We start from the raw sequence: 26,165 nt of genomic DNA, 5'->3' as shown, positions 1-26,165 counted from the left end.
CCTACATATTTGTTTCTGTCTGTCTGTCATCTTAGTCTGTGTGACCTGAGTGATCTAGAATACCTTGACGAGGAGTTCCACCAGAGCCTGCAGTGGATGAAGGACAATGACATCCATGACATCCTGGACCTCACGTTCACTGTGAATGAAGAAGTTTTCGGGCAGGTCTGTGACTCACTGGTGACTAAGTGTGATAATCAAAGACGGTTGGTGAAGAATTAATTCAGTGGCTAAGATCGTGCACTTACTTATTTGTGGCTTGTTGGGTGGTTTCAACTCAGGTCTGTGTGCAGTTACAATAATTTTGGTTACAAAAATTATTTTAATGCCAGCTACAGATGAAGGTGTTCTGATTTACAGATTGTGGTAACTGTGTGTTATAAGCTATATAACTATTTGTGTGTTATAAGCAATCTTTTATTTCCAACTAAAATATCCAGATAAGATATTGGAATGGTCTTGTATAGAACATAGCTTCTAAAAGTCCATGCTACCCCAGAGTTGAATATTCAATTATTTAATTGACACTTGTACTTAACTCTCACTCATATTTAAGAATGGAAATTAGTTGTTTTGAAGCTGAGGGAAGGTAAATAATGTTTTGGTGAAGGTTTGAAATCATATTGGTTTTTTCCCAAAGTTGGTGGAAGGGTTGGTTTTAAAAGATCTCTTTCCGAAATTGTACACTGGTTCATAGGTAATATTCTTATTTAGACATCAGTATCTGGCTGGTCTTCTAAATTTCGTGTTGGAAAAGAAGTTCTCAATTTAACATTCACTTGAATGTAATTCTGCTTCATTAAAGTAAATCTTTACTGAAATATTGGCTTTCTATATGTAGTTGATTCTGAACCCTAACGGAACTTGTGAAAATATGTTTTTGCCACACATTCAGATAGCAGTGGGCCAGAATCCGGAGCCGACTGCTTTTCATTTAAAAGCCTTGCTTGTTTACTCAGGGTTTAAAACTTAACCTTCAGTACTTACAGTACATCGATTTTTAACTACTGAGGCTTTCACACAGCAGCTCAATGCCGAGTTTTTCCACAGTGCCTGGGCGCTGTGTGGCTCCATGAGGCACCTCCCCTGGCACCCCCTCACCCCCTACCCCCCGGCTGCTTGTGGGATGTGCCGGGCCAGGGCCAGGACAGGTAGCTGGCTGGCTGATTTCCACTCACTGGGAGCAGTGTTCTTATCACATCAAAAATGTTGCTTTTTTTTTTTTTAAATTTCAGATAACCGAACGAGAATTAAAACCAGGGGGTGCCAACATCCCAGTCACAGAGAAGAACAAGAAGGAGTACATCGAGAGGATGGTGAAGTGGCGGATTGAGAGGGGCGTCGTGCAGCAGACGGAGAGCCTAGTGCGCGGCTTCTATGAGGTGACGCTAGCAGGAGTGGGCTTGTGCGGAGGGGGCTCTGGGATACCGCAGTCCCTCCGACTGCGCTCTCTGTGCGGCATTTCCCTTCTTCTTTTGGTGGATTTACTACTGTTCTTTCGATTTAAAAACTCCAGTATATTTATAATATGTTTCAAGAAGACGAAAAAGCCTTAATGCCCTGTTAGAAGAGCTCACTGAATTAAAATGATCTGAAATCAGGTAGCATTTCGTGATTTAATGACCACTAACGTCATTTAAGTCGTAGGTCTTACTCATGCTTAGATGTGGGTAATCACATATCTGTGTGATATGTGAAACGATGGTATCTAGGGTTCAGATGAGTTGTTAGGAATACTCCATGTGACTTCCTGCGGAGGAGCACTAGACTTTTTTTCAAGGAGAAAAACAAACCGGTCAGTTTTATAAAATCAAAATTCTGTTGAGGAAAAGATCATCCATCTTGTACTAAAAATACCTTGTATTTGTTGAGAGCTTTACAGTTTCTAAAGTGCCTACACAGAGTGCTTCCAGAACATTCCTCAACCTCCTTGTGTGTTCCTTTTCTGATGAGGCTTAATGATAGCTGAGGTTTCTCCTGATTCGTAAGCCGTGCCCTGCGTTCTTTTTATTCCACAGGTGGTGGATGCCAGGCTGGTGTCTGTTTTCGATGCAAGAGAACTGGAACTGGTCATCGCAGGCACAGCCGAAATCGACCTGAGTGACTGGAGAAACAACACGGAATACAGAGGAGGTGAGATGTGGTTCAGAGGTGGCTGGACTTTAGTTTCACACTAAGGGGAAACAAATGGTTAGTGCACCGGTCTCAGAATCCAGGACAGGCAGAGTACTTTGGACTCTAATCATAGGTCTGCTGCAGTCTCCTCTGAGACCTTGGGCAAGGTACATTCTCTTCTGTTCCTAGTTACCTCATCTGTCAAGTGGAGGAAGGACTGTTTACACCTCATCTAAGGATGTCATAACTCCTAATTGTTGCTGAAGAAATGTGACCACAGGAACACTAGTTAATTGTTTTATGGTGTTGTGAGGGAAGCCCTGAGGAGCTCACGTCCAGCTGGTCAAACTCCACCTCTATACCTTCCTTCGAAACCTTGAAGTCACACACCCTCTGGGCCTCCTAACGAGCAAACACAGATTTTCTACATTTCACTAAACTACTTCCAATTATAATTCACAGTTGAAACACATAAATGGAATAAGACATGGTTCTCAAAATTCAAGATGTTTATTGAAAAGGCCTTTCTAAATTCAAGCATTAAGTTCAACTGAAAAGGAAGCTACGATTAGATTGTTTAAAACATTTATATGACAATTCACCACATGGGAAGCTTTACAAGTGGTATTTCTGTACATCACTATAAATTTTCAATTAGTAATTGCGCTTGAAGCCATTGGATTTGATGCTGAGTCAGGACACTTTGAAAGGGACCTGATGACAATCCAGAGTTTAAGTTTTTATTCCATAACTTTAAGCAAAGAAAGAACACATTTTCTGAAATTTATTGCAGGGTGACAGTTTTCAGAAAGTCATGAAAAGAGCAATTGCTTTTGTTTTGATTTTGGTTTTTGGTTTTTAACTCAGCTCAGAAAGTAAAAGGTTAGCAGTAGTTCTGAATTTGGGAGTGAAAAATACAAACTTTAAGTCTCTGAATTAATCACTCAGCAGAAGAGACTGAAAGCTGAACATATCTCCAGTTATCAGTACATGGAAACAGAGATTTTAAAACACTTTTTCAAGTGTGGAGTAGAATAAAAATACCTTAACATTTGCTAAAATGCTTTTGTTCTTGCCTTGGCCCCTTCAGCTCATTGCCTGCCATGGGCTGGCCTTGCTCGCCCATTCTCTCTGAAAGGCCGTATTAAACTGCAGTCTCTCTTGCTGCTATTTCTGAAACGGATTGCTGCAATGTGTCTCTTCCAGCCGGCCCCATGTGTAATCCATGTACGGCCTTGGTCATTATTGTTAACCAGATCTTTTTATGAACGAGAACACAGTTCCTCCAGCACGCTGTCAGACTTGCAGCTTACCATAAATCTCATTAGCTCTTCCCCACCAGGAAATTCCAATAGCAATGCTGTTAGTCCAATCAGCCATGTTTGCATTTATATGCTGTAAGCCTTTATTTGCTATATGTGTCTAATCAAGTCCCTGTTTCCATGGTTATTGTAAATCTTGCCAAATGACATCCTTGGGAAGACAGTGCTCCGGTGGGAGGCAGGGGAACGGCTGAGACACCCAGCGGTTTGCTAACCCAACTCGTTGGCACTGAATGAGGAGGCAGCCCGCTGCCACTTGCCGTGTGTTCACAAAGCAGCTGTTTATAGAGAATATGAAGAGACATTTCTGTCCTCCTCCTCCAAAAGGTTTGGCGCAGACAGCAAAGGAGAAGCAAAAAGGGGCCAATTCATAAGGTCAGAAAAGATATAAGGAGCCAATGTACTTAAAGATGAGAAAACTATTTGCTTAGCACCAACGAGCTCATCTCTACCAAATGCATGTGGAGCCTGTAAATCTCCACGTCCAACAGAAGGACGTTTACCCTTCACCTGGATCTCTTTCTTGGCCAGAGGGCACTCAGCATCACTGATCAAATGATAAACAGGAAGGCAAAATCCCCCCCAAACTCTACAGCCGCTGAAACACGCGAGCAAAAATTCAAATTAAAATCACTTTTTACTTACCTTTGCTTTGGATTTATTTCTGCTGACTTAGAGTGGCTGCGTCACCAGTGTCAGTTAACCGGTTTGGATCACGAATGGTTCCTTAATCCTTGTCGGCCCTCTCTCGGAACTTAAATTTCCTTCACTGAAAGATTTTGGAATCTTCAATATTGCCTTAATCCACCCTGGGGATGATACTTTTGACATTTTATTAAATTCTACTAAAATACGGGATAAAAATAACATTTAGATTAAGGATTATATGGGATTTATTAGTTGAAGAAATTAAAGTAATAAAATTACTTTTTCCTTTTCATTAGTAAAAAGTGATTTGATTTAAAAATCTGAACATTGTATGTAATTTTAAAATAGCTTGCAATTACATATTTGTATAATTATTTGATGACTGTATCTCTCCTTTACCAGCCCTGTAATCTGTTTTCTTTGCCTGTGTTACCTCCAAGCTTACTATAGTGCTTGTTATAGTGATACTTGAAAATTTCTTAAATGAATGACCAAAAGAGTTAAGCATTTCCAGTAACAGCAGTCATCTTTTTCAGAAATGATATGGTTAAAATAACAACTTTGTTGTTCTTCTTTCCACTTGTTTTATTTACTGACCACTAAATGGAAACAGAGACCTCCTACATTCATTTAGTGTTGTTTTTGTTTGACTTTTGACACTCATGTGATCATATTTACAATGTTATTCCTTAGTCTTAAACGATAAACAACCTTTAAAGAATCCAAGATGATGATTTATGTCTGGAGGTCTTTTGTTGACATGTCATGCTGTCATGTCATCCTAACACAGAAAAGTTAAAGTAACATGGGCCTTCCTGTTTGGGTCGATAGGGTATCATGACAATCACATTGTAATCCGGTGGTTCTGGGCCGCAGTGGAAAGATTCAACAATGAACAACGACTGAGGTTGTTACAGGTAAGATTCCACTAGTTAATATTTTTAATGCATTAATGTAATTATTGTTGGAATTGCATATTTTTTATAAATGCTGAGTACTCAGTAATTATACCCTGTGCTTATCTGCAAATGAGGGATACATTATTTCAGACTCTCCTGATTGCATGGTTCTGTTGCTCCATTACTACACAGAACATCCCCAACCAAGTCCAAGTATTTCATTAAATTTTGAGTACGTACCAACTCTAGTCCAAGAACCCCAGGAAAAACCCCTGGCTTCGGGGCAGTCGGTCCCTTCAAGAGGTCCCAGGTTACTCTGCAGGGCAACATCCCTAACAACAGAAAGTGGGTTTTCAATCCCTTAGGAGGTAACCAAGTCTTTGATAAAGAATCCTTTCTTTTCTTCCATCTAACTTTCCGCAAATTTGAGATAACAGTGAAGTTCAAGGACACTGGAAAAACCAGCTCGTAATTTTCTTGCAGTGCTTATAGTTACACGGCAATTGCTGGTTTATTGCAGCCAGAGAAATATCAAACACGAGCAAGCCTTCTGGGTACTTGGGCTCAGCCTTACGAGGAGACTGGGTCTTCGCTCCTTTGGATCAAGGATCTGGTCCTAACTTTACTCACCTCGAGCTGACTGGGGACTGATGCTCAGCTGACTTAGGTTAATTGACACTTCATGAATCTGTAGTAGGAAATGGACCCAGTTTAGTCCTCTCAGCTGGTTAGCTGTACAGAACGCCTTATCCGCTACAAGCCTCCGCATCCCCTTTTCCTTTTTAATTCACTCTCCTTCCTTAGCATTCCCAAGCTCTTTGTCAAAATTCCTGTGTTCGGTTATCCCACACCCAAAGAGTGTAGCCTTCGGGCTTTCCCACCAGTGACAGCCTGCTGCTCTTCCCGAAGCTCCGTGTGTGTGAGTGATGCCCTGCGTCTCGCAGTAGCTAGTCTCTTGGTTTCAGCATGTCCTTCTGTTTCCTTGGTGGACAGTTTGTCACAGGCACGTCCAGCATTCCGTATGAAGGATTTGCTTCTCTCCGAGGGAGTAATGGCCCAAGAAGGTTCTGTGTGGAGAAATGGGGGAAAATCACTGCTCTTCCCAGGTAAGATAAAAAACATTTCTTCACTGTCACTACGGTATTCTGGGGAGACCTTTAACTTATGTATGTATTGATTAATTACTGTTTTTATGTTAAAATTTTGGGAGGGTGGAAAAAATCTTGTAGAATGAATTTATCTTTGATCACCTTTCTAAATGGAGGAGTAAAAAATCTTCCTGTCGCACTTAAAATGCATATATACATATCATTTTCTTCTTTTTTTATTGAAGTGAAATTGACCCATGCTGTTACATTAGTTTCCGGTGTACAACATAGTGATTTGACAAGTCTGTATGTTACGCTGTGCTCACAAGTGTAGTTACTGTCTGTCCGGATACATCATAATTACAGTGTCATTGACTGTATTCCTTCTGGTGTGCTTTCCGTTCTCATAACTTACTCTTTCAATAACTGGAAACCTGTATCTCCCACTCCCCTTCTCCCATTTTGACCACCCTCCATTCCCCCTTACCTTTGGCAACCGTAAGTTTGTTCTCTGTCTGGATGAGTCTCTTTCAGCTTTTTATTTGTTTATTCATTTTTGCTTTTTAGATTCCCACAGATAAGTGAAATCATAGGGTATTTGTCTTTCTCTGTCTGACTTATTTCACTTAACAAAATACTCTAGGTTCATTCATGTTGTTGCAGATGGTAAGATCTCATCCTCTTTATAGCTGTGTAACATTCGTGTGTGCATGTGTTTGTGCGCATGTATGCATGATACGAGCACACACCACATCTTCTTTTTTTTTTTTTTTTAGATTTTATTTATTTATTTGTCAGAGAGAGAGAGGGAGAGAGAGCAAGCACAGGCAGACAGAATGGCAGGCAGAGGCAGAGGGAGAAGCAGACTCCCTGATGAGCAAGGAGCCCGATGCGGGACTCGATCCCAGGACGCTGGGATCATGACCTGAGCCAAAGGCAGCTGCCCAACCAACTGAGCCACCCAGGCGTCCCACACACCACATCTTCTTTATCCCTTCCTCCATCAGTATGGATTGCTTCCATATCTTGGCTTTTATAAATAGTGCTGCAGTAAACATTGGGGTGCAGATATCCTTTTGAATTAGTGTTTTCATTTCTGGGGGTAAAAACCCAGTAGTGGAATTACTGGGTCACATGGTATTTCTCTTTCCAGTTCTTTGAGGAGTCTCCAAGCTGTTTTCCACAGAGGCTCCACAAGTTTTCACTCCCACCAGCAGTGCCCAGTGGTTCCTTTTTCTCCTCATCCTTGCCAACACTTACTATTTCTTGTCTTTTTTTATTTTAGCCATCCTGACAGGTGTAATATGGCATCTCATTATGGTTTTGATTTCCATTTCCCTGAGGATGAGTGATGTTGAGCATGTTTTCATGTGTCTCTTGGCCATCTGTATGTCTTCTTTGGAAGAATCTCTCTCCAGGTCCTTGGCGCATTTTTAATCGGGTTATTTGTATTTTTTGGTTTTGAGTTGTATAATTTCTCTCTATACTTTGGCTATTAAGCTCTTACTGGATATATTGTTTACAAATATCTTCTCTTAAAATACAAAATGCATCATAACCAAAGCATTTGTTAACTTTAGTAAAGTAAAACAACATTGGTCATCACACTCTGGCTTCTTACGATTACAGCTGAAAAATTTAGATGTTAACTGAAGCGCTTGTTTTGTGTTTATATTAATAAATATTTAGAATCCCTTCTCTAGACACTGCGATTGTGGTTTTGAAAGAATACGAAATCCTGTTACTGTCCTCTGTGCCCCCTTGGCTTAGATGGCACACGCCTTTGTTCCATGCACATGCTCTCTGCCTCACCTTCTCACTCGTGATAAGGTGATGCATTTCCCTGGGTTGGCAGAAAATTGCTTCGCTACGATTAATAAATGTAAAAACTGTAAGGTGGTAGTTGTGGTCTTCCTAAGTGGCATTAGGTACCCCAAGATGTCATCCTGAGTTTTTTTTTTTTTAAGTGCAAGCGACTTTGAGAAACCTATTAACAAGAATTTCTTCTTAGCGATCACAGAACACTGTTTCTTAAGGATTATGTTCTAAGCCCCAACACATGAAAAGTGGAGCACTGAAAGTACCAATACAGACAGCAGTGAATGGTGCAAGCTCTGGGCCGGTCGGAGCCTCCCCAGTCCCCCGGATGCATCTCCATCTGGGCACAGAGGCACCACATCCAGACGCCTAAGTATTACCCGGCATACCCGATGTTCCAAATTTGGGAGATTGTAATTTTATTATTTAAAGAAATATGTTATTTATTCCTGAATCACCCCCCACACACACACAACACACAACTTAAACACATAATCAGATTCACACTTCCTGACGAAGGCTTCTCATCTCTCTGAGGAACTCAAGCATCAGCATCAAGGAGGCAGGAAAGGGCAGATGAATTTTGTCCCCTTTCTCTTGAAATCTGTTTTTCTGAAGATTTGCTTTTGTAGAGTAGACAGAATAAACTGCACCAATAAGCAGATGTATCAGTTGTTCACACTTAATCACTGCGATTTTCATAGAACCTGGTGAGCAGAGAACGGTGATTTGATGACGTGAAACCTAGCTTCGGAGAGACTGGGCCATATCCCCCGCCATGGGGTCTTGGAGAAGTCGCTTCATCTTCCTGAGCCTCTGTTTCCTTGTTTACCTTGTAGGCTGGTAATTCTGAGGACTAAATGAAATAGTTCATGTCAAGCACTCAGTGCTGACCCTGGCTCTGAGTAAGCATCCAGTTAGTAGTGGCGGCCATATGCCAGGCAGTAACATATTGGAGTGAGCACAGGGCTGGGAGTTAGAAGACCTGGGTTCTAGGCCTGCCTCTGCCACCAGCTAACTCTGGAACCGGAAGACCTCTTGATGTGCAGAAGGCCAGGGAGAGAGGGTGGTGTGTTAGGTTTGGTTGAGCAAGAAGTGAGACCCACAGGTTGGGGAAGATCTTGAGGGTCAGACTGGATTCACTCTTCTGCTTCCCCCTGAGAGCTCCGGGAAGTGCACGTGCTGACTCATCACAGATGATGGTGCTTTCACTATTGTTACACACTCACTGTTGGGCAACGGGCGTTGTTTCTTCCTTTCTTCGTTCTGACCTAAGGTTGGTTCTAGATTCCTAGTTTTACCCAGGTTGTAGAAAAACGTAAACAAAGATGATAGGAAGCACATCAGGCAAGCAGATTATTTTCCTAGCTTGTCTATAACAAGTCCTAACTTTTCAGATCCGATAGGGAGGGAGAGCTATCTGGCTGTTCTGGTTCTCAGTTGCTTACCTAGTGGAGAGGCATGGGAGGCCCGGGCTATCTGGTCCTCAGTGGCAGGCCAGATCTGTCTCAGAAGAAGAGGAGTAACAATGCTGTGCTCACAAAGTGTGTGACAAGTTGGTGAGAAGATGCATATGAGAGCCTAGGAATGAGAAGAGCTTTGTTCTTTTTAACCGTGGATCCTGAATCTTCTGTAGCCCAGCCTATGGCTATAGCTATGAGAATTTGCTGCACAAAAAAAGTACACTTGGAAGAAAAACATAAAAAGAAGAACTTCAATGCATGACCACATAGTGTTATCAGAAGTGATTTCTTCGCTGGTACCATGATCATCATCCTTCATGAAATGTGGGGTGTTACTTAAGTGTAAAAAAGACCTCCAAGGGTGGCCCTAGTCTGAAGAGATTGTTGTAGATGACTGAGGCCATTTCTCCTACCATCAAAGTAGAGCCACTGAAGCCATTTTTCCTGCTATTTCCTGATAGGTTCAAGTTGCAGAGCTAAAGAGCTGGTCTATCTCATGCTGGTCAACCCCAAAGTATTTCTTTTTCTTATTAAGGAGACAGTGTTTGATGTGTAAAAGAGGACATTAAACAGACTGGAGACAAAATGGGTGGCTGTCCTTCTCAGTGACGAAATGCATTCTCTGAGCAGTCTGGCCTCGCCTCGTGTCAGGCAGGAGAAGCTGCACCCCGGAGAGCTGGAAGTGGGGCAGGCACTCCTGACAAACAGGAGGGCATCCTAGTCTTTCTAGACGTGGGTGATTGAGGCCCTTTCAACCTTTCTAGCAAGCAGATGTGAGTCTTATTTTCTCAGATTCCCTGGTCTCGCTTTGTGGTAGCCCTGCTCACACTGTGGGCCAAGAAGTGTAGGAAAGTAGGTAGCGTTGTCTGAAGCCGACACATGCTGAATCCGTGGCTCCTTTTCCTCTCTTGTGGTGATGACGAAAGTAGAGAGCCAGATGATAAATACTGATGGAGGCAGACGGGTGTCTCCACAGAGGCTTAGGGCCTGAACACATTGCTGGACTTCCTCCACTTGTGGTTGGTACTTAGCTCTGGATTTTGCATTTCTGTAGATTTCCCATCCCCCAGGGCTCCGATGGACTTAGGAGACCGTCGGTTCACGTTATGGCAGTTTAACATTCCGACAAACAGGAGGCTACCGTGCCAGCCTGGAAAATGCAGGGCAAGCCCTCTCTGCCAGCACAGTATGGAGTTTATATATGTTCATCTCTGAGGGTTCTTGCCAAGTGGGGTGATGTGGCCGAGGAGTTGGAGAGCTGCAGTAATGGGGGGGTGATGGTTTTGTCGAAGGGGGAAACTTCTTGAAAATGGCTGTGTCTGGAAATTATTATGAATGAAATGCAGACCCAAACTAAGAAATAAGGAAGAATTAGTTATGAAATGGGTGTCTCGGGAAGATAGTTTTTCTCATGGACTGGAACTTTAAAAAAATATTTTTTTAAAGATGTAAATTTTTTCATTTTTAAAACTGTGCTTTTCATTCTTATGAAAAGTTTTTACCCCCCCCAAAAAAGCCAAGAAATTCTTGTTCTCCTCAGAAAGTCCCTCCATGCTCCCACTCCCAGTGCATCTGTCACTCTGTCGTGCCTTATTTCCCTCATAAGACTTACCCCAATTTGATCACTATGTTCAGTTATTGGTTTACTTGCTGATTATCTATCTCTCCCTCTAGGATATAAACCCGTGAGAACAAGGACTCTGTGGGAATTGAGTGTGGCTTTGCCCTCGTGCGGAGTCCTGGCACGTAATTTGTACTCAATGAGGGGATCGTTCTTAGGGAATTCTTCAACTTGGGTTATGACTATGGATCACTCCAGACAACATATACCAAAATCACTTTAGTATCTCTGTACTCTCATCAGAGCAATTAAAGTAAATATGAGTAATTACTTCACAAAGCAGTCTTGAGAATGAACGCAGATAACGCAGGCAAAGTGCTTAAAATGAGGCCTAACACATCATTCAACAAATTCGGCCATTATTACTTTTGTTCCCGATACGTAGCTTTCAGAGCTGGCGTGGTATTTTACCATCTTTAGGTATGCAAGAAATGTGCTATATCTGCCCAGGATATTTATATGTTTGTTTGGACTTCAAGACTTTTCGTCCTGGAACGGTTCCTTACTGAGTTTTCTTCTATGGGGTTTAAATTCTTACATTTGACAAGGGTGTCGTCTTCATCTTTTCCCAGAGTCACCCACAGGCAAAGAAGTTACCTGCCCATACTGCAGAGTTGGGACAGTTTCTTCCACTGTTATCCCTGGATGCAGGAATTCCCACTGTGGGGACATTCCACACTGTATTTATAAATCCAAGTACATTTTAACCAAGGTGACCTAGTGAAATCGGCATAAGACATTAGTTAGTAGATAAGATTCCTTCTGATACTCATGCATTAGTATGTACAAAACCTTCTGGGAGATATAAATTGATCTCTATCCATGTGGGTCTTAACAGAGATGGAAGTAATAAAGGAATTTGAATGAACAAATAACGAACATCATTGGCCACCAAATGGTATATGACAGTTGAGGGATGGAGTTAGTAAAGGCCAGAATTCCCTTCCATTGATTCGCATTTATTGAATACCTGGTGAGGAATTTTGTACCACTAAGAGTTACACAAATATTTGTGAACTAGTCTTAGCGGAAATTCCTGCTTTAAATATCATGGCCTAAGAAGATATTAATGGGGATATTAGAGAAATTATGAATATTTTAAAAATCGTAATGGAAATTTTACCTTTATTAGTGTTTCTAAATCTATCTAGGCTAACAACACAATCCCTGGATTACTTTAACTGAACTTCATCTTTCTGTGTGATTGGTAGCTTTGAATTTCTCAAGCTGATTACAAACGCTGAATTCGTCATATATCCCCCACCCATTTCATATGCTCCCTGCTTTGTTGAGTGGTACCTCTGCCATCTGACTCCCCGTATCTAGTCACTGGCTACCTTTTATCCACGGAAGAAATGGAAGAGGTCTTTGCATGAACACACCTCACTTCCTGATGTGGTCTTGCCTCCCTAACTGGCTTGTGGTCCAGCCTTGGCTACTGTCACTCAAGTACTTTTACTTCTCAAGTTTCCTGATGATGTGGTGTTTCCCCATACCCTGGGGCAGTCTGCTAGGAACATCCTTCTCCTTGTAGTTTATCCAGAAAAATCTTATACATCTATACATCCTTCAAGGCACAAATAAGGTCCACTTAAAGCCTTTCTGACTCTGCTGAGCAGACTTATAACTCAGTATATTAAAATTGTTTGTGTGCAAGGCCACTCGCATGGATCTTTTGAATTAATTAGACAAATGTGTCTTGCAGTCTTGTAGAGAAATGCAGCCCTGAGTCCGGGCTCAGGATTTGGTGAACAGAGCCAGAGGCAAGCCGGATTTCGGTGCCCACTCACCCCAGTCAGATCCCCTAGTGCAGGGTACAGACTGCACAAGCTTTAGGGGATCCATTTGCTTGCATATTTTGATGCCAGAATGTAAACTCTCCTCGTGGCCAGAGGCCAGACTTTTCTTTCTCATCTGCTAGGGGACAGCTCAATGCCTGGCATGCAATATGAGCTCAGTAAGTATTTGTTCAATGAATGAAGGACTAAATGAAATGTTGTACAAATTGAAAAATTAATTTTTAATTGTCAGAGCACTTTGTATGGGAAAGACAGGGTTTTAAAATATGGCACCTTCAAGGGGAGAAATTATAAAAGATGTTCTGTAGGTGAACAAGCTTGGATGCTGCTTGAAGAGTCTTTGGATCCCCGAATTAGAGGTTCTGGAGAGCCCAGAGAAAGCCCCCTTTGCCTGCTCTATGGCCCAGCTCCGGGCTGACTCTGACCCCTGCCTCCAGCAGTCCTGACCACTAGAACTGTAGCCACACCTGATTCCCTTAGGGAAATCCTGTGGACACTCTCTCACACAGGCAAAATGTGGATGTGACAGGTAATTTAGGTTAGGACTACTCACATTTCCAAAGAAATGTTGATATCAAAAAGTGATCTGTTCCAAGATTCCTTAAGAATTCTCCAAAACGCTTGTTTTTTGATTTATTAATTACATGAAGAAGAGGAAGGAATGGGGTAAGGAAACTGAAACCTGAAAGCTTCGGCACCACTGTCAAATGAAAAAAGAGAGTATTAACAAAGCACTTTTTAAACCATAATGCAAATAAAAAGTATTTCTTAGATTCAAATACATTTTATTTCTAAGACTACATCTACTAGATAAAATGAGGTCCATGGCTTTCTCCTTTCTCCCTCTTTCTCTATCCCTTGTTTTCTTTCTTAATTTAAAATCTTGATTCTAAGTTCTTGTTTGTCTTATATTTTGAGTCCTTATAGGCTAGTAAAAATCAGTTCTGGGAAAATGGGGAATAAAATAATAAATAAGTACAGAGAGAAATTCCTGAATCGTTTAACTGATCGTGGAAAGTTTAGATGTAATTGTGATACTTCTGGCTCACTGGATTCGGGTAATTGACTTGTCTGTGTGTAGGAAGGAAGAAAGGGTAAGCACGTGGCCTCCTGGTTAACATTTGAAGAAGACAGAGAGCACCAAGAGATTAGGTCAGACCAGATGTCTGGAGGGCTGTAAATTTTCTTTATATTGACGCCAGCGTGATTTCCCAAAGATGGGTTTCAGACCAGCCCTCCTTGAGTGGTTCTGGCCGCAAAGATTCAAATGAGGTAAACTCGTTATAGCCTTAGTGTGGCTGGCTTTGAAAGATTTGAAAAATGTCCTTTTATTGAGACTGAATAACTGGATGTGCTCTTGCTGCCAATGTCAACAGAGTCCAAGGGCCCTCCTGTTATCTTCTGCTAGAGTTTTCTTAGGACATGGAATGGGGTGGGAGAGGGGGTGTGGAAAGCCTCAGAGGATTGTGTTTTGTTTTGCTTTTTCTTTTTTTTTTCCTGTTCTTGGCTCATACTGCAGGTTGATGGTAAATATTGGGCAACCGATTTAACCACACTATTCCTCAATTTCCTTATTAGCAATGCTGTCTTGTTTATAAGGAGTTTTGAAATTTTTGCAAACATACAAAACGCTGGTGTAGATGGCCAATGTAGATATCTTATTTCTCATCCACTTGATGTCTCCAGCAGTGGGGACCACCTGTGTCTGACTCACGTGTAGTGATTGTTAAAAAAGAGATTCTTGGGCTCACCCTCAAATTTCTGAATTAGCATCTCAGGGGATGCAGCCAAAAATCTCCATTGTAAACAGCTTCTAGGTGATTCTGTTGCACTCCGGTGTGTTCCTCAGAGTTTCTCTGCTTTCTGGTGAGCCAGAGATAGAACTGAAGGGTTTGAGCTAAGCCTAAAAATCCCCTGGTATCTCCCAGGGTTTTCTGGACTGACACTGACCTAATTTGGACCATTTTCCCCAGAGCTACTGCATATTGTGACTGAGTCACTCATTAAAAATATATATTTGAAGCTTTTCTTGCTAATCCCTGTCCTCAAAATATATATAACCTAGTAGGATGTTAAGGCTAGCAGTTCAGTCAGGAGTAATATGAGATTAACACTCAGACTTCCAAAAAGAACTGAAAGAACAGAGCCAATGAGCATTAGTCTTCCTGCTTTCGGTGTAGTGTTGGACTTCCCCTAGGTTGGGGTCCTGTTTTTGATTTGGCCACTGACTTAACTTTGACCTTGGGAAAACCACTTAATCTTTCTGCAGTTTTCCCCTCCATCCTCAGGAAACATTTTCTAGAGAAGCTGTTCAGCTTATTAGAGGAAGAGTTCAGTTATAGTGACCATATGTTTTGCAACTAGATATAATTTAGGAAGCAGTGATTATCTTTGATTATGGATGGATCAGTAATGGTGATTACGTCTTATGACTCAAGATGATCAAAAAATTTGTCCAGTCTTTCCCTTTGTGTTGAGAACTGAGTCTTTAGAGAACAGAGTACTCGGGCTTAAGGGTTTACTGGATAAGATCCTACAGAAACTGGCAAGAAACATGCAGAGTTCCTGTTTCTCTGCTCAGAAGCCTGGGCTGTTTGCTCCCGGCTGCATCCCACTACCTGACCTTGATGGGACGATTCTACTGTCACCCTTCATTCATCACACTGTTCTTGGACTAATTCTACTCTCTTGAGACCTGTAGTGATTTTCTCTTATTGCCTAATGAATTACCACAAACTTAGTAGCTTAAAACACATAATTATATCACGTTTCTGTGGATCAGGAGCCCATGTGTGGCTTAGCTGGGTCTTTCGTTGAGCGTCTCACAAGACTGAAATCAAGGTATCGGCTGGACCACATTCTCTGGAGGCTCAGCTGGCGAAGGACCTGCTTCCAGACTCTTTCAGGATGTTGACAGAATTGTAGCCATAGAGCTCATGGCATTATTTCAAATCCAACAACAGTGATAATCTCTGACCTCCCGGATGCTTTTTTAAGGGTTTTATTACCTAATTAGGTCAGGCCAACTCAGTATAATCACCCTTTTGTTTCACTTAAAATTAACTGATTAGCTTTAGTTACATCTGAAATATACCTTCACCTTTGCCTTACTCCATGGGTTGTAAGTGAGTTACAGGGGCATCTCGGTGGCTCCGTCATTAGGCATCTACAGTCGGCTCGGATCGTGATCCCAGGGTGCTGGGATCAAGCCCTGCATCAGGCTCCCTGCTCAGCGGGAAGCCTGTTTCTCCCTCTCCCACTCCCCCTGCTTGTGTTCCTTCTCTTGCTGTGTATCTCTCTGTTAAATAAATTTTTTAAAAATCTTTAAAAAAAAAGTGAGATCTCATACTCGAGAGATGCGGCTTATACAAAGGCATGGGTCATCTTAGAATTCTGCCTACCACAAAACCACAATGAATTAAAATTCTACAACAAAGTATGTGCAAGAACTTAATTGGGGACTTGAAACATTGAATGAATTCTCATTCCAATGTATGTGACCATTTTGTTAATTCTTAATTAGCTAAAAATATCCTTCAGTTAAGGGAAGGTATTTGGTCGTCAAGAGGGAAGGAACAGGCTTAACAAGAGTGTGATAGATAAATTGCATCTCCAGTCATGTCCTGTCCTAAGCTACTAAGACATTAATTAGGGATTATGGCTTATCTAGAGAGCAGATCATCCTGAATTATTTTTATTTCCCAGTTCACCCAATATGACTCAATTCATGAAAATGAGTTCAGTCATATTTATTCAAGATTACAACTGTGAAGTTACTCTTTTAGGAAGAATTACCCCCTAAGTCGACCTATAATACTCTTTGATACACCAACACTACCACAAAAAGCATAGACAACAAAACCTCCAACTAGGTGGAAGCAATAGTGATCACTTTCCCAACACATCTCATATCAACACACAAAAGACATAATGACAATGTTTCAGATTAGTATTGCTCTGTAAATAAAATGCATAACTAAATAAAAAAGTGAACAGGCTGAAAGCGATTAGCAGGAGATAATGCAAGAGATCATCTCTTTACTTTGTAGTATTTATACAAATCAATAAGAAATCGTGAAGCTTTAAATGACAAATGGACTTCACACCCATAGGATGGCTATTATAAAAATAATGATAATAACAATATTGATGAAGATGTAGGCAAATTGGAACCCTTGTACACTGCTGATGGGAATATAGAATGATACAGCTACTATGGAAAATGGTATGGCAGGTCCTTAAAAGATTTACAGTAGAATTGCTATATGATCTAGCATTTCCACTCCTGGGTATATACCTAAAAGAATTGAAAACAGGAACTTGAATGGATATTTGTACACCAATGTACATAACAAGATTTTTTATAATAGCCAAAAGATGGCAACACTCCCAAGTGTCCATCGATGGATGAATGGATTAACAAAATGCAGTATATCCCTACAATGGAATATTGTTCAACCTTAAAAAGAAAGGAAATTCTGACCCATGTCATAACATGGACCTGGAAAACATTATGCTAGGTAAAATAAGCCAGTTACAGAGGACAAATATTGTATAATTCCACATACCTGAGGTACCTTCTATAGTCAAATTTGTAGTAAATAGAATTGTGGTTGCAGGGATGGGAGAGGATGGGAGTTAGTGTTCAATGGGCACAGAGTTTCAGGCTGGAAAGATTTAGAAGTTTCAGAGATGAGTGGTGGTGATGATTGCAAAACACTGTCCGTGTACTTACTGCTACAGAATTGTGCATTTTAAAATGACTAAAGTGATCCATTTTATGTGATGTATGTTTTATCACAATAAAAAAAAAAACTTAAAAAGATAAATAGGCCAAGGAGATGAACAGTAGGTCACAAAACAGGAAATCTTGCAAGCTGTCCCAGAGAAAGATGCTCACTATGTTGGTGTCCAAAGAAGTGCAGCATTTTAAATTTCATTTAAAGGAATATCATCTTTTAACTAATGGGATAATGAGTATTATGTGTCTAGCACACAAAGTCTGGAATATAATTATATTAAAAACCTATTTTACTTCTCTGCTTCTTCCTTTTTCCCTAGAACAGAGATAAAGTCTTCATTTAATAATTCTATATTTCCTTTAAAAATTCTATACAAAAGATAGATTTTTAAATCATTCCTGGGACTGTCTCCTCATATGCTAGTTCAATTTTTCAAAAAGGTTAAACTTCTTCCTTGAGGCTTCCAAGTTGAGGTTCCAGTGTATGGAAGGTATAATAAGAAATATATTAACAAGAATTATATCAAATGCAATTCTGAAATAATTTATTATATTAAAAATGTGTTTGGCTGCAAAGAGTAATTAGAGGACTTCCACCCAATATATATACAAGTGTTTGTAGTAACAAGAGTCAGAGGCTCTGAGCTGATGCTGTGTCCTTAAACTGAATTCTTATTAATTGAGCCCCTTTGCATTCCTGACCTAATAAGGCATGCGGCCACACACCTGCTTTTATTATCTGTTATCTTATCATTTCCATGAGTCATGATTATCTTTTGGCAATTTAATGAAGGCTTCTAGAGCAAATCTTTTTTTTTTTTTTTTTTAAGATTTTATTTATTTGACACAGAGAGATAGCAAGAGACAATCAGGGGGAGTGGGAGAAGGAGAAGCAGGCTTCCTGCCAAGCAGGGAGCCAGATGTGGGACTCGATCCCAGGATTCTGGGATCATGACCCGAGCAGAAGGCAGATGCTTAATGACTGAGCCACTCAGGCACCCCTAGAGCAAATCTTTTTAACGGTAATGAAATGTAGCTAAAAATACATCTCTCACTAATAACTTCGTCAAAGAGTGTGAGCTAGGCGTTATACTAAGCACGCTTAAAAAAAAATGCTTCTGTTATTTGATTTAATCCTGGTATCCTTCTGAGACAAATGATATGACTCTCATATTATAGGTAAGAAAATAGTCTCAGAGAGTTTTAATAACTCCAAGTCACTCAGCGTGTTGGTAGAGCTAGAATTCAAACCTGGGTCTGTCTAGCTCCAAACTTCCGATCTTTCCACTGCCCTATACTGCATGTAGGAATATAATTATATTTACTTCCTAAGTGTTAGAGTGGTTTATAAGAATGAAAATGTAAACATGTGACTTTGTAAAATAACCCATCAATAAGCATAGCTCCTAAAATTCCATATTAATCCAGGAGCATTTTTTGTGTGTGTGTCCAAGTTGTTTAGCTTTCACAAACAAGCTGTGGTATGTTCAGAATAAAATGCTTCCTATTCCATGTCAAAAGTGCAGATTTGTTTCCTGATAAGATGTACTATTTTGGAAACTGTCTATTTCTTATTGTGATTCAGGTGCAAATAACAGGAAAGCATATTTTTTTCCTATCATGGCAAAGGGGAGGTATTTCTAAAAAGAATGCTTAATGTAATGATTTAAATGGACATTATTTTGTACTGTGAATTAGGAGAAAACAGATTATAGCACAGGGTTGAAAGAAGTAACAATGGTCTACTGACCTCGACAGGAAAAATCCAGCTGGGGAATTTCCCCGAGACTCTAAGCCATGAGGCAGGTCCTCAGAGACACTCAGCGCTCTTCCCTGCCCAACAAAATGAAAAAATGTAAAACTGTTAGACTTTCTGAGACATCCAGACAAATGCAAACTCTGAAAATGAATTATTTTGCCAGAGTTGATATTCATGTCCATGTAAGTATTGAATCACTACATGAGTACACCTGAAACTAACATTACACTGTATATCAACTAACTGGAATTCAAATAAAAACTTAAAAAAAAAAAACTGACATCAAAAGAGATACAAAAAAAACAAACTTGTCTTTGCACTTCTTCAACAACTAAACAAATAGTAATATGTATATAATGTGAATTTTAAATGGTTGTGAAAACATAAAGAAAATATTTTTTAAATATCCTATTTCTCTTTAGAAATTAAAATAATTTCAGATCCTCCCAAAAAAGTGTGAAAATTGACCATAAGCCATTCTGCACATGAAAGACAAGCATCAGCACACACACACATGACGATCTCCTCTCACTCAGAGCGTTCTCATCTATGTATGCTACTTCTGTTGCAGAGCTCACACGTGTTTTAACCGTCTGGATCTCCCACCGTACCCATCCTTCTCCATGCTTTATGAAAAACTCTTGACAGCAGTGGAAGAGACCAGCACCTTTGGACTTGAGTGACCTGCAAAAGCAATGTCGGGCTCCGTACAGACAGGCAAGTTCAGAAGCTGCCCTCTTGAAGAATGGCTGAACTTTGGAAGCTTGAAGAGTGCACTTCCATTAGAGTAAAGCTGAATGCTCTGATTGTCCAGGAACACACACGCTGTCCCATTTGGGGACCGGATAGTGGTGATGAGTCCTCTTGGAAGGATTGGGGTGAGCTTGATGCCCAGGGAACAACCCAACAGTCTTTCAATCAACTGTTGTTGACTGCCAAACTTTTTTCCATTTGTGTTATGTTCCAAGACAAAGACGAACCTGTACACGATCAGCTCCATGGCACTTTTAGGGACTCAGGAGAATCTTGAAACTTACCACTGAACGTGGATCAAGCCACACTGGCAGCACTTGGCCCAATGTCCAAATTAGTGCAAGTTAAATAATATAATAAAAACCAACATGTTTCCTAAAAGTACACTCACTGAAGCCCTAAGTTATAGCAGAATGTTCATTTTCTTGCTTCTGAGTGCCTGCATGGTGTGCACCATAGGTTTCAGCTTTCATGGGACACGAGCAAAAATGAAACCCAGTCAACATGAGGTAACTTTAGAGATTTGCAATAAGGTGGTCTGTGACAATGTAAATGCCAAGTGAAATGTGTGTAATTATGGCTGAAGACAAACTGTTATACAACAAATAACTAATGACAGATTTTATGCTTTATAATGCATGAAAACAACTTAAAAATAACTAGCAATTAATCACAGCATATCAGGAAAAACTACACGTGAGTTCTGTTTTATTTTTCATAGGTTCATTATATTTATGTTCTTGAAGATGTATATAAGAACCTGCCTGTCATACTGTGTGTATCACCTGCTCCATTTCCATGTTCCATGCTTACTCGGGCATCATGCTAGTACGTATCCTTTTAAGCACTCTCAAGAGAACAAAAGGGCCTTTTATTTTTATAAAGGTACAAAAAAATTCCCCGAAATATTTTGCACTGAACGTACCAAAGTTGAAGGGACATTACAATACGACTAACAGCAACTCCATCACATGACAAATGTAATAGAAAATTGCTTCTAAATCAGACTTCCTCACAGTGCCATGTCTACCACTACAAGGACTGTGCATCTAAGTAATAATTTTTTAAGACTCACTATATGTGATAGTATGATATGCATTTATTTAAAATGCATTAGATTTCTTCCATCCATCAAATACTTTACAGGATGGCATTTAATACAGATATTTCGTATTTCCCCCACTGCTTTTTATTTGTACAGCCTCATTAAACACGAAGCTCATTTAGGGAGCCATCAGCAACACCCAAGAGATCAGCTCTCTTTAGTAATAAGAATTCCATTTTCCCTCATCGATGAAGACATCACAAATTGAAACTCTCAGTACTATATTTCTAAGCCTGCATTTTCACTGATGCATAATTTTCTTATCAATATTAAGAAACAATTTTTCTATGGTATCTCAGAAACTGCATGATATCACTAATGTTATTTCTGCATAATTTTATCAGAGGATGTTCTTCATTTTTATTGCTTTTGGGGTTACTCCACATCATTGTTTATTTCTTGACTTATGGCCATAACTAATCGGAGTCAGTTCTTCAACAGAGTGAAGTTAAATCATGGATAATAAAAGCATTGGATTAACATTTGGTTTGCCAGCCTGTGGTTTTACAGGCGTTGCCCCAACACCTCTTTGAGAATTATAAGTAGCCATGGAATTCCTATTATGGGATGTTGGCCATCTTGTATTTTATAGGGTCACATGCATGGTTTTCACAGGTGGTTTGTAAGAACTAATTGTTGGGTAAGCTATGTTTACTACTGAGACCCTCCAGAGGAATATCACTCATGTTGCATTCCTGAACTATGCAACATTCCTGAGCAGGGGGAAACGTTCCCCAAAAAAGGTTACCAAAATCTAAAGATAAGAAAGGAGGATTTATCTGTGTACTATAACTGGACCAGAGAAAAAGGGAAGAGAAAAAAGTTTTAATTGGAGATGTTAGTTTGTACTTACTGATCATGAATATAAGTATATATTTAATTTTGCAAACTATTTTTACTTGTTTGTATTTTTTTCGTTAAAAGGAAATTTAGTTATACTTAAACACACCTACATCCTTGATGGTTCAGAACTGCATTCTCTAAGCAGCTAGTGTAAAAGGTTACACATTTCTTTCAAAAATTGACCATGTTAGCTTTCATTTTGGTTTGTGACACTTTACCATATTCCACATTATTGGGTAAAAGAGATCTCTTTAATTAATCCTAACAAATATATTTCTTGTTAAGGCATCTAACTTCTTCCCAAAGCTACTGCTGCTCTAGTTCTCAGAATTGGGAATTAAGGAAGATGAACTTAGCATATCGGAACACCATGATAACTGACCTACTATTCTTAATTAGTAAAACAAAGAAGTCCAATAGTAACTATAAAAACATTAAATAACATTTCCACAGAATAAATTAGACTTGAATATCCCCTACAAATAGAAATATCCCTAAATATTTTCTTCTAGACTCTGAGACTAGATGACTTGGCTGAGTGACTTCACACATGGGAGATACTGTGGCTAAAAATAAAAATCACATAAATGCTCCTTCTCTTGGTAACTAATGGCATGTGATGGTGTGTCAACGCTGGTCAGGTGGGGAGGCCCAGGGCGCATTCACACACTAGGGTTTAAAGTGCTCAGACGGGGAGCTGAACCATGAAGGAGCAGCTCAAGGATCTTCGAATTATCTGAGAAATGGCAAAATTAAGTCCAGTATTTTCCCTCTGTTTCCTCTCATCTGCACTTCAATGTAACTTCGGTTTTCAGGGGAAAAAAATCCCAGTCCTCGAGCCCAACCCGCTTCGGGGGTCAGGACGTTTATTTTGTGCACAAAAACAAATGGATCTTGGCTAAAGAAGTGTGGTCACAATTTTGTGGCATATGTTGGGTGTATAATTTAGTGGACATCCTATAATCGAAGGGAAATCCGTTTCACCTTCATTAACCATCAGACGTGCTGAAACTGTATCCGAAATGATGAGCAGTAAGGGTAGAATGTGTGTGGATATCGCTTTAGAGTTTAGAGTGCTTTCCCGTGTGCCATCTTACGTCTGTTGCTGCTCACGTGCTTCTGGGAGGTAAGAGGTATCAATCCCAGCTGGGTGGAGGCTGATTTTCATGGATCGGTTTCAACACTTAATGGTTACAATTCTAGTTTTCGTTTCAAACAATGTGGAGACTAGTGTTTCTACAACATATTCCACTCTCAGTGAATCTTCCAAGATGTTGCATCTGCCCAAATTCTCATTTTTTTCAAACATTTTTAAAACGCGTCACCTTCTGAAAAGCTCCTGGAAGGTACTAGTATATTCGTGGGGAAAAAAACTCCTCATGGACTTAATACTTGCATTTTACTACTTGTTATGAGAAATTTAAAACAATGCAAAATTATGGCACTTGATGGATTTACAGGAGTGTGGTTTATTATTATTTGGAAGCAAAATAATGGGGAAGAAAACCCGCTTTAATCACTAACCTTATTTTATTTTTTAATTCTTAATGAGGATGGATCTAGAAGGTCTGGGAGGTAGGTTCCAGTGATGTGGATGAAGGAACCCCTGCAGATTCTCTTTTCCTTTCTGTCCTCTTCATAGTCACTCCATTTTTGTCTGTCTTTCTGCACAAGTTGTATTCATGACTTGACCACTTCTAACTAAGGAAAACATCTTACAGTAAAGAGTCTGAAAGTCTTTTCAACTAAACTGTACTGGAGAGATTCCCAAGGCACGCGATAGATCTGTTTATCTAACATGGAAGCAAAGGAAGACCAGAGACATTAAAGCTTTCTAAACTGTGGCTTATGGCCAACAGCTGCCCACGAGAGGGGCGATGCAAGCGAAAAGCAGAAAAGAGAAGCCCAGCAGTTGTGTCCCCCACCCCGGCCGGAGCACAGTGCTAATTCCTGGCCAACTGTCAAGACTCTGGGGTGGTAGCTGCCTTCCAAAGAGCTGGGACAAAGGATATAACGCGTGTGTGTGCTGCCCCTAATCACAGAACTTTGGGCCAGGAGGAATGCAGGGATGGTTAAGACAGGACCCTAGCAAAGGGAAAGTAAAAACAAGGACTGGAAAGATCACCTTTGGGCTTCAATTTGGTTTCTGACTTTCGGGAAGAAAAGAAGAAAAGAACGTCGTACTGCCTAGCGAGGCTACTGCTTGATAATCTGCCTGGTGGGAAATTAGCCTCGCTGTGTAACTTCGGTCGGCTGATAACATCTTCGGTATTGCACAACAGAACTTGAAAGTATTAAAGCTAACCCACAGATGAATCAGGAAAATTTGACAATTTAGCATTAAATTATGTTGTGGATTTGGTTTAACTTCAGAATTACTGTGGCTATTATTGAACTTTCTATATAAGTAAAAAAAAAAAAAAATGGTGTAGCCTGACATACTTATGATGCTTAATTTGTTTCTCAGCAGACATTCTCTGACGTGAGAATAGCTTTCGGGACATTTTCGTGGTTTCTAGTGGTTACTTAATTGTTCCCTATTAATCCAGAAAGCAGAAACTCAAGAATTGGGTTGCCGAATTGCAAATGGAGACCTGATCAGTGTTTCCAATTTTTCAGGAAGCTGATCAAGACTGAAAACACATTGGCTCAGATTTACTCTGCTAGGCAGTTTACTTGGCTTTCATGATGGCACAGTTCAGCAGCATTGGAGGCCCTAGTTTTAGGGTTTCTGGGAAAAAAACAGAGTAATCATATTTATATACGTGATCTTAGCATCTAGTGGCCTTGGGCAGGTGGTATCTTTCCATCTAATTTTCTCTTAGGATATTGCCTCCCTGAGGAGTGTCGATAGGTCTCTTGTGGGATTCAGCCTGAGTTAGCTATTGCTGATGCAGGTAAGGAACCATCAGTAAACTTCCGGTTACTACACCTTCTATAAAAGAGGATGGATAATATTCAGGAAATACCTGGAAGGACTAACCAGGAAACACACAGAACTGAATGTTCTTTTAGGACCTTAATGCTCTAAAAGCTGTTATTACAACCTATTTTTCTTTATATGATATCGTAAGTAAAATCTGAAGCTGTTAATATATTGGAAAATGCATACGATTACATGTTTTTATAATAGGGATGCAGGCATTCCAAAATGGAAATACATGCATCTCTCTTGCCTCTTACTGAAAGTATTAATCTAATTTTATAATAATGCTTACTTTTTAATATTAAGGCTCTGTAAAAAAAAATACCATATTTATTTCTAAGATTTCAGTAGAGCACAGGTGATGTATTTTTTTAAGCCTTTCCATTTCTTTTCACCAACTCCAGCCATGTGTCCATTATTCCATGTGTCACAGTCAAGAGCTATGTTTCTATTTTTGTTGAGTTGATTTAAGCTTCATATTCATCCAATGTGACTTTTAACAGAGAAATAATGGGAGGTATTTAGTATTGACATTAAGACCATACAGTTCTCATTTCACCTTATATTTAAATTTCATCTATTTTTTTCCAGTGCAAATAATGCAGATTGTTGACATCCTAGAAATGATTTGTGGGTGGTATTAAATGGAGCCTGAGACTCTGAAATGTAGACTAGATGTTGGTTTTCTGGAAAGTTTGTATTCTTATCCTCACCTGAACCCCTGACTTTTGTGTTGTATTTTTTTATAATTCCAAAATGCTTTGAGGGAAAGATATTTTAATGTGTACAATTTGTTTTATTTTCATACTGATCTCTATTTTGTTTAAAACCATGTTGCACCATGAAATCACTTAATCCAAAATAAATCTTCTTTTAAAAAATAGATTATTACTTCTCTGTGATACATTTGGGAAAGAAAAAACTCAAGAAGAAAGAGAACAAAGTAGGGATAAAGGTCTCACGGGATTAGCATGCAACTTTGTGGATACAGGAAGTTCTCTTTTCATGATATTTATAATTAAGAATCCATTTTGTTTATCCCTAAAAGAATGTTTTAGTATTTGATAGCCCATCAAATACTGTGGGAGAAGTGAATAACATAAGTAATAATGGGCTGAGACTATTTGTTAAGCCATCTTGGTTGAATGTTTGTTGCATAAACGCATCTGCATACCACCACTACCACTGTCACCCATGTCAATATCATCCAAGGATCACATATTCACAAGCCTCTAGGGGCCAACTAGGTATTGCATGAGTGAACC

The 26,165-nt window shown here is 39.9% G+C and overlaps 1 protein-coding gene across 3 annotated transcripts in view; it reads left to right on the top strand.

Moving 5' to 3' along the window:
* The window catches only part of HECW2 (HECT, C2 and WW domain containing E3 ubiquitin protein ligase 2), a 363,970-nt gene extending 338,196 nt beyond the window's left edge, over positions 1-25,774 (top strand). For all 3 annotated transcript variants that reach the window (XM_047720962.1, XM_047720963.1, XM_047720964.1), the window contains 6 exons: positions 36-165; positions 1,236-1,382; positions 2,019-2,133; positions 4,917-5,002; positions 5,978-6,090; positions 19,845-25,774. In XM_047720962.1, the coding sequence (XP_047576918.1) occupies positions 36-165; positions 1,236-1,382; positions 2,019-2,133; positions 4,917-5,002; positions 5,978-6,090; positions 19,845-19,956 (703 nt within the window). In that variant the 3' untranslated portion in view covers positions 19,957-25,774. The remainder of the gene's footprint in view (positions 1-35; positions 166-1,235; positions 1,383-2,018; positions 2,134-4,916; positions 5,003-5,977; positions 6,091-19,844) is intronic.
* Positions 25,775-26,165: the final 391 nt, after the last annotated feature.

This window comes from Lutra lutra, chromosome 3 (genome assembly GCF_902655055.1).
Source record: "Lutra lutra chromosome 3, mLutLut1.2, whole genome shotgun sequence".
Classification (NCBI taxonomy): domain Eukaryota; kingdom Metazoa; phylum Chordata; class Mammalia; order Carnivora; family Mustelidae; genus Lutra; species Lutra lutra.
This window is presented reverse-complemented; position numbering and strand designations above follow the sequence as displayed.